Source organism: Chenopodium album, chromosome 3 (assembly GCF_948465745.1).
Source record: "Chenopodium album chromosome 3, dcCheAlbu1.1, whole genome shotgun sequence".
In the NCBI taxonomy this organism is placed as follows: domain Eukaryota; kingdom Viridiplantae; phylum Streptophyta; class Magnoliopsida; order Caryophyllales; family Amaranthaceae; genus Chenopodium; species Chenopodium album.
Window position 1 is genome coordinate 62,765,752 of NC_137836.1, and position 14,204 is coordinate 62,779,955.

The window sequence follows — 14,204 nt, forward strand, 5'->3', positions numbered from 1 at the left end:
AACCAACCTAGAAACCCAGCAAAATGAGAAAGAAATGCGATTCATCTTCTTCTTCTTCAATAGGCATTTGCTATAACTAGAGGAGTGGGGGCCCCAAATTGTATCTCGGCTTCCCACTAATTTTCTATAAGAATAACAATAATAACAATAACAATAACAATAATAACAATAAAACAAGAACAATAATAACAATAACAATAATTATAATGTGTTTGGATGGAGACCGTGAAAGAAGAATGATATTATATTAAAATGTAATTATTTGGATAGTATTTAAAGAATTCATGAAAATAGGGCTCTAATTTGAAAAGTGAGTCTTTTGACAACATTATTTTGGAAAAAGGCTCTTTACTTCGCCATTTTTTTTAATACTCCGTAAAAGATTTTTTGATAGAAATGTAACTTTCTAACATTTTTTTGTAAAAGATTTTAATTTAACCCATAACCCATAAAAATAAAGCCATATGCCAAAAAAAAAGAAGACCATACTTATACGAAAGGGGGATAAACACAAATACTCCGTAGTTGAATACACATTTTCATGCTTACTAATTATATCTTGAATAAAATCAGCATTTACATTGGATTAATGACCTGCACAAATGAGAGATTTATGCCAGTTGTGGCTCTTGAGAAGATACTCTGCATTCCTACACCTTAAACAGACAGTTATATCTTCTCTTCACTCGGCTATCAGGCTAATTCATTGATGAAAACAAACCAAATAAACAATATAACAAAGGTAACAATGAAGGCATAAAGTTGTTTTGTTAGGGCTAGGAAAGGCATCCTTAAGATTTGATGCTTCGTCATGACATCACCCACTCTAAATTCTAGAGATGTGTATGAACATTAACTGGTAACTATCATTCAAAATGCACATTCCTATGATGTGTCCACCTGATTTCAAGTAACCTTTCAAGTATCAGAGATCAAGGTAAATAAATGACATCGATTTAAACAAGTACATCACCAGATCACTGAATTCAGCTGAACTAATCTTCCATTTGGCTCTTCAATATTTGTCATAAACAAGAAACAAAGCCTAAGAAGCCATGCCGTGCAATAGAAGCTTTGATTTATCTATAGGAATAGGATCCCCCTGCAAATGAGTATCGAGATGAAACAGATGCAGGTGCAAGCTCAGATTGAGCACCAACATGACTTCTCTGGTTGTATGCAGATAGATCACGAGAGGCATAAGATAAATAGAGCCCTTCATCAGCAACCCTTCTTGGTAAATGGTAATCAACAGCATTATTTGCAAGCCCCAAGTCACTACGATAAGCCTCAGTCACTGTTGACTGCGAGTATACCCCATAAGTATCAGGCCCTGCTCTTGTTAAACTTGTGAATGGATCAGAAGGGGTCACTGTCGCCTGCGAGTATGCCCCATAAGTATCAGCCCCTGCCCTTGTTAAACTTGTGAATGGATCAGAAGGGGTCACTGACGCCTGCGAGTATGCCCCATAAGTATCAGCCCCTGCCCTTGTTAAACTTGTGAATGGATCAGAAGGGGTCACTGACGCCTGCGAGTATGCCCCATAAGTATCAGCCCCTGCCCTTGTTAAACTTGTGAATGGATGATGAGAGTGGTATTGATTGTCTTGGTAACCATCCAACTCATTATTTGGCCTTGTTGTGGCTGATACCAATGGTTTATACTCACTTTGACCTCGCAAACCATACATTCGATACTCATTTTCACTCAAATAAAATGGCTCATGATGAGAAACTGCCGGTTCTTGCAACGAGGAAAAAGACCCATAAACTGGGGCAGGCTTTGCTAACATCTCCTGTGTATGGGACACATCCCTGTACAGCGGGGCAGGAATCCTATAGAGTTGCTCCTGCGCAGATGGTGTATCCTTGTATAGTGTAGCAGAGCTCCTGAAAAGTTGCTCCCTCTCATGATTAGTCCCATAAGAATCTGGAACAGGAGCATAGGAAATTGTATCTTGCCCCATATTACGTAATTCTGGTCGGAGGCCATATCTGCGGTACTCCATCTCAGAGACAAAAAGTCGATCAGAAGATGATGCAGGCTGCAGAACGACAGGATGATCCTTCAAATGAAGCTGGAGAACAGGACGGAACAGGGATCTAAGTTTCTTCACCTGCAAATGAACGGATGGTGAAGATGTGATCCAAGTTATTGTATGTAATTATGTACTTCCTCTCTTTTTTTAAGTCGCAACGTTTAGAATTTTACATTTTTCACACACACACACTCCTTTAATCAAATTTTGTAATTTATACGTTGAAACAAAATGTTCATGTGTGATATGTCAGATTTGTCCCAATATATACTTTCATAATATCAATTTTTTATTGGCAAGCGTGAAATCCCAAACGTTGCGATTTTAAAAAACGGAAGCAATATCATGCAATCTGCTCAATATTTAGGCCCAATAAGTTCAGTGGTGACAGAAAACAAATCATGTTCGCTTTCAAGACACTTTTCCCTTGATGCTATGTCACACACGGACTCTTCATTTCACCTCCAGTACCCATGTCGAACCCTCGACACTCGAACATGGGTATGACACTCGAACACTTCATTTTCAGTTCAAAATCATGAACTTTTTCACAAAATAGCCGAATCAGACATTTGAACTTGTACCCGGAGGGTACCCAAGTCCATGTAACATAGCTTGTATGCTTATACCCTATGTTGAATAAACATGGGTAAGAGTATTGGATGCGATACAAGTTTATGCTATGGAAAATTTTAAAATTAAGATACGTGGACACCAACCTAAATTCAGATATAGGTACATAGGTACACAGGTACAGGGATCCGGCAAGTGTGAAACTTTTTTTTGAAAGTTTCCATAAATCATTTAATAATTTTTTTAAGAAATTCTACATGGTGGCATCGTAGAATTGAAAATTTTAACTTGATGGCTTTTTATTATTAAACGGAATTCATATGATTAAGCATATTTCATTACATGCTCCTATTGCTCTTTTAATTGGAGCCCATTAAATGATTAATTTACGAACCAATTCTTTAGGCAAGTAGTTAATTACAAGCTTACTATCACGTTCACTTTGGTCAACCAAAAGCGTCAACTATTCCACATATCCATGCGAGACCTACGGGAGACTGTGAGACCGCACGCGCGAGTGGGGCATCGAGTCAAGGAGACCAAACTATTGTGGGATATAGGGTAATCACACTTGTATGTAAGGCTTGGGATGTCATTGATAATGATCTCATACGCTTAGTGGCTTAGCATCCTAGGCCTAGGCCTTGTCACAGGAGCAAGCGCGTGCACATAAGGATTTAAGTGGGTAAAACTCCATTCTAACCTATGATAAATTGGGAGCCTAAATGGACTCCCATTAAATCATAGATGACCTTACGGTCAAATTTAGGTCAAGGAATGTCAAATCACATTGACCGTTGCAAAATAATGTTTTTTAGGGGTTAAGTGTGACGACCGACCATGAATGGCTTCATGGCCATGAGCCACAGGCATAGTCATTGACGTAAAGAGACCAAAAGGGGCTATAACACATGAGGGATAATTAAGGTTGACATTGACTACAACCAACCTACCCGATGGCTCAAAACAAGGCATACTAACCCAATGGTGCGAGGCTTGCACGAGCTGCTCAACTGCATGTTTGAGGCTCTCAAAAGGTTATTACCATGTTCACCATAGAAATGGAGATTGTGGGAGGTAGTTACCTTGATTAGTAATTACCAAGCAATTGCCACATGACAACAAATGTGGCTTCATCAACGGTTTTCATGAACACCACATTAGTAAGGATCATGAAGACTTGTGCTTAGGACGATTGCTCTTGAAGAACCATGTGGGCGGAGAAGGTTGCCATGACTTTATTAGTAGGATCATGGGTGGTGGTTACTTGGCATAGTGTGCGGTGTGCGGTTGCAGATTGCCTTTTTTATTTTAGGAGGGTTCAGTAGTGGAATAGTGGGCACTTAAGTTAAACCCAAGTTGCTCCATTCCTCCTATACCGGTGGGACGATTATGATGAGATGACACCCGGTTGAGAATAACTTCCACGGAAAGAGATTGGCTCACAACCGAATAGTTAAATAAAGGTCAAAATCGGTTCCTAAACGATTATGCCATTCGCGACATGGCACCTAGAAAGTAGGAGAATTATGTTAGTGGGCAATTACACTAGAGAGTGAGTGGTTATCTTATAATAAACAAGCTACGTCCACCGGCAGCACCACCACTTGTGCATGCCTCCAAACTAATAGGATGCATGACGATAGTGGGGTGATGCGGTTGACCGCTAGTTAATGTGGAAGCACCCCTATGTACATTCAAGGGAGTTAAAGTAGTGAGCAGTTCCTATATTATGGGTGTAGTGGGTGGATATGCATGTTTGAGCATGCATTGGCCTTATGAGGAATCCCTAGTAAGCTCTTTACTTCTTTAGTGTTGTACTAGCCACGATTAATGAAAGTGGCTTGTATTTTGAACGCTTTTTTTCTATTGTTGTGTGTCTATACACCATTACAGGCCTCAAGCCTACGAAACCAAATGTTAAGTCTCATATGATTCATGTGACACCCACCAACATTGGGTGAGACCTACCGACAAGAACCAAAGTTTGCTTCTTCAAGTGACAAACATTGTACCAGTCAGCTCAATGAGATGAACGTATGGCCTAAACCATCTACCAATCTTTATTTATGAAAATTGTTTAACTGCAGACCATATACTTTCTCACTCCTCTTGATTAAGAACAACCCGGAACAACAAATACTTCAAACAAACAACTTAAATAGGATAGTCACCACACCAAGGGGAAATGACGGCGGGTGGCGGTCAAATTTGGTTAAGATGGGTGTAAACTAGGGATAATTTGGAAATTTAGGATTAAGGTTAAAAACCAATCATTAAATTGTTTAATTAGCCATAAAATTAGCAAATTAGGGCACTTACGAAATAAGCAATACCACATGTTCACTTGAGAAAGTATAAATTAAAAAAAAAAAAAAAAAATTAAAAAAAAAATATTAAATGTTCCAAAGAATCTTTAATAGTTTGATTCCCAATATAATTTTCACATTTGTGAAATGAAGTATGACATGAGGGTCCCTTTTAAAAGAAGTAAGAAATTAGAGATTAATATTATTAGATGTAGCAACACCAAGCAGAACCAAATATGATTTACTTAAACTCATTTCTAAGATTATAAGCCTGCTCCCTAATCTTAATTTTACAAGAAAAAGCTTACCCTAAATACCAAAAGTGTGCCAAACTCTTTGCTCTACAACTAGCCTTGGATGTGGGTCATTCATGTATAATTCGAGTAATATAAATACTTCAATACTTCATGGAGTCAAGGCTACCATGTGGCCAAGTCCCCGCTTATAAGAATTTAAGAAAAGCACTAATTTTTATCATATATTGATTCTAAGCTGATGTCTTACAAACATGCCACTGTCCAAGGTATATTACATCAAGCCTCAATCCATGATCATCATAAAATTTGATAAGTTCCTAACAATATATTCCTTATGTCCCAAATTAGTTGCACCATTTTCCTTATAAAGGCATTTTGACAATAGATCCACTTATTTTTTCTTACTACCTATGTTTGTTATTATGTGCAATAAAGGAATATTTTATTTCTCACAAATAATACCCCTTTGTTGCACATAATAAAAAAAAAAAATAAAAAAAAAAGAAGAAGTAGCGTATTAAGACTTAAAGTCCTACTATAACTAAAATTAATTCAAAATTGGATGATAAATATTTGTTGAAAGTTCATTCCATACATAAAAGATAACTAATATACTTTTTTGTAAGATATACAATATAGTTTTTTTTTTATTTTTTCCTAATGCACATTACTCTTTAATATGATAGGAATATAACCTTTATTTTCTCAATAAAATAAATAGAAATTTTCTTTTCCTAAAAAAAATGATAGATTGTTTTTCTCTAAAAACTAGGCGAATTTTGCCCATTCATACAGGTAACAATGCTTGCTAAAACACATTCTCTGTTTATTACTTGAAAACTACAAAGTTTCCTAGTTTTGGTAGTATTAGGATTTTAAGTGTTTATTTTCTACTCCCTCCATTTCATAAACGGTTTCACCTGAACTTTTCACAATTAAGGAGAGATGATGGGAAAGTAAGAGAGAGGTATGGATTAGTCGAATGTCGTAAGAAAAGAATAACTCATAATAGTTTAGAGTTGAGTTGTTTAAGAAAAGAACAACAGCCAAAAAAAAAAAAAAAAAAAAGGTGGAATGCCAAGAAGAAGAATTATAAAATTATAGGTTTAGTGGAGGTGTTGTACTCTGTTTGTAAAGAGGGAAAAGCAGAGCAGGGAAATGGATTAAATAAGGTGGGTAGTAGACCCAAAATTGGAATGCAGTAAAGTGCAACCATTAATATGAAACACCCATTTTTTAAAGCTTAACCATTATGATGATACGAGGATGTCTTTAATAGCTACTCTGCATAAATTTAGAATAAAATCATGTCTTTCCTAATAATAATCAACAACAATATTGACACCACTTCAAGCCAAAGAGAAGAATGTTAAGAGGATAAAATTCTTACTTGTTCAGAAGTTAGTTCAGTCTTGAATTTGTGGGTTCTCTCATCATAGTTTTCCTTTATTGCATTCTTGAAAACGCTTTCAGGGAGAGGTAAACAGTCTTCATTAATTCTGAAGCGCACCTGAAAAAGTGGCATCGATATCAATAATAAATAAAGGTAAATGACTAAGAAAAACAAAACCTTTTTTTTTTTTTTTTTTTTTTTTTTGAGATGATCCACCTGAGCAGGGAAAGCTCCACCAAAAGCATCTGGCTCAAGTTTCATACCCCCAACAGAAGATGCTTCATAGATTCCATACATGAGCCTAAGATCAAAATCGTAAAGGAAAAGCTTAAAACCAGGCTTTATACCAAGCACAACCTCCTTTTTGCTGGAAGGCAGGGCCATGACATTGTAACGAAAACAATCAGGTTTTGTTTTTGCATTACACATGAAGATCAATCCACCAACTTTATTCTCAGAACTTGGAGCCCCGACTCTTTTTTGCTCAGACTTACTGTTTCTATTGTTTTTCTTTTTGTCTTCCTTGAAAGAACCGTTATATTTCCTATTATCACTTGAATTCTTATTGCTTTCTTTTTCTACTCTTGCTGCTGTCTTGTTCTTATCCTTATTATCACTTTTTGGCTCATGCTTAGTGTTTCTAAATTTCTTATTTTTAATCCCCTTGGGAGTACCATTCTCTTTGCCATTATCACTCGTATTCAGATTGCTTTCTTTATCCACTGTTGCTGCTGTCCTGTTCTTATCCTCATTTGTGACTTGACTCTGTGAGGCAACTTCTTTTCTTTTTGCTCTTCGCAACCTCTGTTTCTTTAATCTCTTCAGCTGCTTAGCAGTGAGCTTCAAAGATTCCGGAGTCTTCTTCTCAGTTGATGCTTGAGAGGAGCGATTAGCAAACTCGGCTTTTTTCTGACTCTTCTTCCGCACCATTCTGTTTTCCTTTCCAAATAAACATCCCAAATGGTGAAACTTTGCAGTAAAAGTAGGTTAATTTCACTAATTCAGTACATAGAAAAAACTTGTTTAATTCAAAGAAAAGATATGCTAGGGGAAAAAATTAAGAGCAAATTGTAGTAATCTGCAGTTAAAAATATGTATATGAATCACAGTTAACACTCCTTTGTGAGCACAGCTGATAAGATCATTCATATGATTCCGTACTCAGCTTTTTTTTTTTGCCACAGATAGATTTGTGACTATAGTGGTAGTCATATGACTCATAATGAGTAAAAGTCCCGCCAAATCTTCCCGACTGCTAAGGTGAGCACAAGCTAATATTTTTTCAAAGATTGCCTAACAAAAGACTAAAAAAACCATGGACTGACTTGTAAACTAGACCAAAAGGATAACTCAAAGGCTAACAATCTTGACAGATTTGATTACGGGAGAAAAATTTATGACAGTTTCTATATCGAAAGACTCGAGTAAGCCACGAAACCAAAAAGCTCCATACATCAAAATCTTTGCAACATTTCAACCTAGCAATACCTACCCAGCTACCCCTCCGCCCCGCACCTGAACAAGGGCAGGAGGGAGAAAAGTTTTAGTTTCACAGAAGGTTCTGCATTAATACAACACATTTGCAACCAAATTTGATTCAATTTTCAAATAAGGCTCATAAATTTACCGAGAAAAAATACAATTTCATAGTTTCATCCTATCACTAAAGGGTTCTGCAACACATTTGCAACCAAATTTGATTCAATTTTCAAATAAAGCTCATAAATTTAGGTGAAAAGGTACAATTTCATAGTTCGATTCTATCACTAAAAGGGTTCTGCAACACAGTAGCAACTTATTCAATCATCAAATAAGGCTAATTAATTTGGGGAGAAAAAGTCCCAATTTATAATTACATCCTAACATTAAAGGTAAATTAGATTCAAATATCACATTAATCGAAGAACCCTAAATGGAGTAAACTAAGTATTAAATTAACGATAAACCTTCGATTGTGAAATTAAAATTCGATGATTACAAATAAAAACATCTTACCTCAGAAGCTGCTTCAATGGAAGATAGAAATATCAAAAGTCTCTCTAATGGAGAACGTTGAGTGCGCTTCAATGGGAAATTGAGAGAACGAGAAGAGAGCAATGTTTTCGACCAGTACAGTTTAGGGTTCGTTTGGCATTGACGTGGTTATCTGTTTTTTGGTTTTTTGTTTTTTAAAAGTATAATTTTGAAAACTGACAACAGAAAAGTGGAAACACCTTTTTCTTGTTTGCTGTTTTTGGTTTTTGATTTAAAAAAAAAACAGAAAACTGAAAACCAAAAATGATGCCAAACAAGCCCTTATTTTTTTATTTTTATTTTAACAAATACTCCCTCCGTAACAATTTACTCGCAACAATTACTATTTTTAGCCGTAACACATTACTTGCAACAAAGAAAAATATTTCCTATTATGGTAAGTTTTTAATGGTGAAATGACTATTTTACCCTTAGTTATTTCTGAAATTTTTTTTTAACCCCTAAACACTACTTATCTAACATTTAATCAAATACACTTAGGGCGTGTTCGGCAAAATATAGTTGTTAAGGTAGCTGTAGCTGTGGAGGTAGCTGTTAGCTGTGTAGGTAGCTGTTAGCTGTCAACAAGCTGTTAGCTGTGAAGATAAATAATTTAGATATGAGTGTTCGGTAAAGTAGTGGTTGACTAGCTGTTACATATTAAATTTTCAACAGCTACTTGAAAAGCTACCTCTAATTTCAAAAGCTAATATTTCTAACTTTTCACAAAAGCTACCTCCACCACTAAAAGCTACCCTAACCACTACTTTGCCAAACACTCACATTTTTTGTTGAGTAGTGGTTTGACCAAGTCAAACCACTAAAAGCTACTCAAAAGCTAACGCCGAACACGCCCTTTACCTAATCTAATCTAATCATTCCCACCAAAAATAACCCTCCCCTTTCTGATTTCATTAGAAATCATTCAACTCCTCAACTACCAGAATTGAATGAAGAACATTCAATTTTCCTCGTTCATGGTGCCCAAACTCTCCTTAATCTGGAGAATTCTCCAGAAGCACATTATAAACCCTAGATCTACTGTATTTCTCTCCCTTCTCTCTCATTTTCGTCCTCTGTTCTCTCTCCTCAGTGAAACCATAGTTCTCTCTCTGTTGTCTCTGTTTAATTTCCGTGAGAATGAGTTCCAAAAAAGCGAAGAAAGAGTCCCAAATTCGTCCAAAAAAGGGTGAGGAATCCACTATGTATATCGCTCGTAGAGGATCTGGTGTTATGAAACCAGTTCGTCGCTGTTCTTCTTCGTTTTCTCGTTACTCTGGAGGCAAAATTGGGGCGAAATTATATTTTTCAAGCGACGAGGAGGAAGTTCTGGAAGTAGATCCGCTTAAGGTCGTCCCTGTTCCGGCGGAGGTGGTGGCTGAACTACCTCCTCCTGCTGTTGAAGTTGTCGCTGCTGAGAAAACGACGAAGGAAAGCCCCAAAAATGCTGGTCCTGACGCCGTGGTGACGCCTGAGAAGGTTTCAGGCGAAGGGGCGTCTCCACGGGGACAGAAGCAGCCTAGATCTGTCTGGAAGGACGACTACAGTGACTGGGATCCCTACTACATGGCGTATTTGAGGGACAAGTACCCTCATGACTTTCCCCCAGATCTCTGAGTTTGCAGCGTAACTATTACTATACCCTAATTTAATGAATTTTGCATAAATATGAGTCCCTTTGACTGATTTTGGGTTGTGATATTCATTCCTTGTTTGTTATTGTTGGGTAAAACTGTTGTTGTTTGGTTGTTGGTGTACAAAATAAACAATTGTGGCTGTTATGACCTTTCTTTATGTTGGGTATGGTGGTTGGTTGTAGTTTTTGAGTTGATTTTGTTGATTTCTTATTGGCATTGTTATTGATTGTGGTTATAAAATGGGGGTGTTTGGTCGTCTGCTTATGTTGGTTGAAATTGTTGCTTTGGGTAAGGGAAATTTGTTGTTCTATTGTTATATTGGGCACTTCACTTGAATTCATTGGCTGCATGTTGTTATGGTTATATTGTGAGCATGAATTGCTTGGCTTGTGTGGTTTTTTTATACTGCCTCTCAGTTGGTTGGCTTGTGTGGTGTTTTGTTACTGCCTCTGAGTTGCTTGGCTTCTGTGGTTTTTTTTTACAATATGGCCTATGAATAGGCTGTTGTGGGTTGGTTATTGTTGATATGACTGTGTGGGTTGGTTATTGTTGATATGACTGTGTTGGTTGGTTATTGTTGATATGACTGTGTTGGTTGGTTATTGTTGATATGACTGTGTGGGTTGGTTATTGTTGAGATGAATAGCCTGTGGAATATCTGTTGCCTATGAGTCCCCACAGTTTGAGTCACTCCCTGCCATTGGTATTTTGTGATGATGCATTGAGTCCCTTTACCCACATTGCATCATAGATGTAGGTTTTCCATATGATGAAGGGACTCTTATGACTTGAGCCCATTACTTAAGGGAACTCCAACATCTTTTAACAGAGGGTGTTGTTGAGGTGCCTGTTAATAGTGGCTTATATGGTTAAACTAATCCCATCTGATGGAAAAAACAGACAATAACCAACCCATACTTTAAACACATTGTGTACTTGTTAATGCTATGATTTCATTTGCCCAAAAAATTGTTGATTGTACAAAGTTCCATTTCAATAATAAGTACCTACTAAGACTGCCTACCTACTCTATTTAACAAAATACACCTAGCCATTACAAAACATACAAAAACTTAGTTTTCAAGTTAATGGTTATGTGTGGCAGTCTTTGGTCTTCTGACTTGGTTACTGATGAGTCCTTCATTTACAAAAAATTACTTGTAGTGTTGTTCATTTACAAAAAGTTGCATGTTCTTACTTGCTGCTGTGACCTTCAATCTGCATCTACTTCCATATCTTCCCTATCTGGTTGAGGTCCTGTGGTTGGAACAAAGAGGGTGTTGAGATATTGCACTGTGTCTGCAATTAGTGTCCTGTCTACCTTCAAAATGTCCTCCAAAGTCCCTTGCCTGTCTTGCCTTGCTTTGCCCATATGTGGTGGATTGTAGTTGTTCCCTCCTTGTTTTTCCAATACCTTAATCATGCAAGCTTGTAGTGTGATCCAAATGTACCTATTTAGTGTTGGATCAAACATGTCAAATGCCTCTGCCACTTTCTCAAGTAGCTCATCAATATTTTTTGGGAATGACTGGTATTGTATGGATTGAATTGCCTTGAACAAACCTAGGTCCAACACATTCAGGTCTGGTGATTGGGCTGGTTGGAAAACAAATTGAATGTTAAACCCATTAGCTTGTGTTGCTTCCAAAAACTCTTCATCTCTTGGTACTTGATGTGGCCTAGCATTATCCCATTGTATGATAATATTCTTTGATAATTGTGCTGGCCATTGTGCATGAATTGTTGGGATAATTTTGTCTAAAATCATGTGCCTAATAGCTTCTTTGTTTACATTCTGAATTGCTTTTGTCTCCACTGTGCCTGCTTCTCTGTTTTTGCTTTTCTTTTTTGCCCTCTCATGTTTCACAAAAGGGAACAAACCATACTTCCCTGAGTGAATAAGTGTCCCATCTGCATCATAAAGTGGTTTGCCCACCATTCCCATGAACATTACCTTTATCTTAAACCTTTTAGACTGTTGTGCTCTGTATGGGACCTCTTCATTTGGGGTAAGATAGAAAGTCCTTGTCTCTGGGTTTAGGTAGAACCACTTCTCATCAATGTGTATGTGATGTTGCATATCCATAATTGTAGGGTCCCCCTCACTTGGAATTGGATGAATGTGTTGCAAAACCCACTTAATCCTTGCAACTTTGTGATTTTCTGATAATGCTGGGTGATTACTTGCTGACATTGCCCTAAGTCTGCCCCTTTTCTTCAACCTGTGTATCACCATATGATTGACATGTAGAGCAGCACCATAGCTTCTGTTAGTGGTTCTCTTGTAAAGAGGGATAGACATAAGCCACTCATCAGAGTATTCAAATGGCTTGCGACCAGTTTTCCCTAACTTTTTTGTCCTCACATCCACAACTTCTCCCAGTTGCATGTGTTGTTTAATTACTTTGAGCCACCTGCTTGTAGTAGATTTGTGTACACGATGTTTCTTTGCCAATGAGGTCAGCATTCCTCTTGGCAGTGTGTCTCCTACCATATTAAGCAGAATATCATCAACAATCTGCCTTTTTTCTTCAATGTTTAATTCTCTGCTTCTCCTCACAAATGCATGTTGCTAATTTTGTTGCTCTGTATCTGTTTCTGATTCTGCTGATGAGTTGTGTTCATGTTGTTGCTGCTGAGTTGGCTCTTGAGTTTCTGACCCAGAAGAACTGAAAGTTTCTTCCATCACCAAATCCTGCTCCATGAGCAGTTGGTTTATGTTGAAAAAATCATCCAACATTTCTGCCATGAGTCCCTTAATTTTTTATTTTTTTTTTTTCAGATTTGATGGTAGGTGATGAAGTGAAGGTGACTTGCCTTTTTTTTGGAGCTTTCAGTGGAGCCTAATTCGTGTACAAATTCACTAATGCTGCTACTACTAACACAACAATTAGGAATTAGGACTAATTTCAGATTATGGTTTTTGTAATTTTGCAAACACTTGGTTGTATCCTCTAACTTCTACTTTTGAAGAATTCTAAATCCCCCCCCCCAATACCCTCTTGTGTTTGAATGAGGGTATTGAATGAAACAGCTACTCCTTTTTATAAGGAGCTTTTGGTTTGGAAAATTTGTTGCTTTTGCTGGCTGTACTTGTGTGCATGAATTGATTTTAAATTTTGTGAATTTTAAGGGGGGGAAATGAAAATTTTGGGAGGCAAAAAAATTTCCCTCCCAAAAACAGCCCTCCCTTCACGTGAATAAGGGAAGGAAAGAGAGGGAAATGAACAATAGGGGCCACATGGCCTCCACTAAAAAGGGACCACCTTTATTTCCCTCCTTTTTTACCACTACTAATCACATGCAATTTACTTTAACTTACTCACTTAAAAACTTTTGCCTAGGAGTCCGTTCTCCCCTAGTTTGTTGCGAGTAAATTGTTACGGAGGGAGTAAATAAATGGAAAATTTATCTAGAACTAGTGCTAATCCGGCAAGCCGAGCCTGAACTATGGTCAGCTCGGTTCGTGATCGTTTAAATTTGTTTAAACTCGAACCGAATTCGAATCTTTATGAGTCGAGTTTCGGCTGAGCCGAGCTTTGACTATACGTTGACCTAGCCGAACGCAAACTGTTCACGAACAACCTTGATTTATTCTTAGTCCTAATTTACTTGTCTTCTTTATTGTTCATTATTAATTTTTTTACTTTATAACGAGTTTATTGTTTTAATAATGAAAATACTAACTTATTGTTGTGTAATATCTATTGATAAAAAAATTTATATTTATATACATGATTTTTTTATATGGAAAAAATAAACGAGCTTGTTCACAAACTTTTCGAGCCGAGCTTGGCATAACTCAGCTTGGCTCGTTAAGGTCTCGAGCCGAACTCAGACCCGAGCCGAGCCACCACAAATCGAGCTTTGACCGAATCGAGCTCGAATAGTTCACGAATAGCTCAGTCTCATTATCACCCCTAAGAACTACCGCTACCCATTTATTTTTTAATTTGTTTAAAATTATCCGTAAGTTTGAAAAC

At 37.2% G+C, this 14,204-nt stretch overlaps 2 protein-coding genes across 2 annotated transcripts; both read right to left on the minus strand.

The window, feature by feature from the left end:
- Positions 1–706: 706 nt before the first annotated feature.
- LOC145624025 (uncharacterized) lies at positions 707–8,683 on the minus strand. The gene is made up of 4 exons (XM_081676950.1): positions 8,567–8,683; positions 6,788–7,540; positions 6,569–6,688; positions 707–2,117 (listed from the first exon to the last, which is right to left on the minus strand). The coding sequence occupies exons 2-4, from the start codon at positions 7,499–7,501 to the stop codon at positions 1,080–1,082; spliced, it is 1,872 nt and encodes a 623-aa protein (XP_081533076.1). The 5' UTR covers positions 7,502–7,540; positions 8,567–8,683; the 3' UTR covers positions 707–1,079.
- A 2,751-nt stretch (positions 8,684–11,434) lies between these two features.
- LOC145625186 (uncharacterized) lies at positions 11,435–12,715 on the minus strand. The gene has a single exon (XM_081678261.1). It carries the CDS (start codon positions 12,713–12,715, stop codon positions 11,435–11,437), a length of 1,281 nt encoding a protein of 426 aa, XP_081534387.1.
- Positions 12,716–14,204: the final 1,489 nt, after the last annotated feature.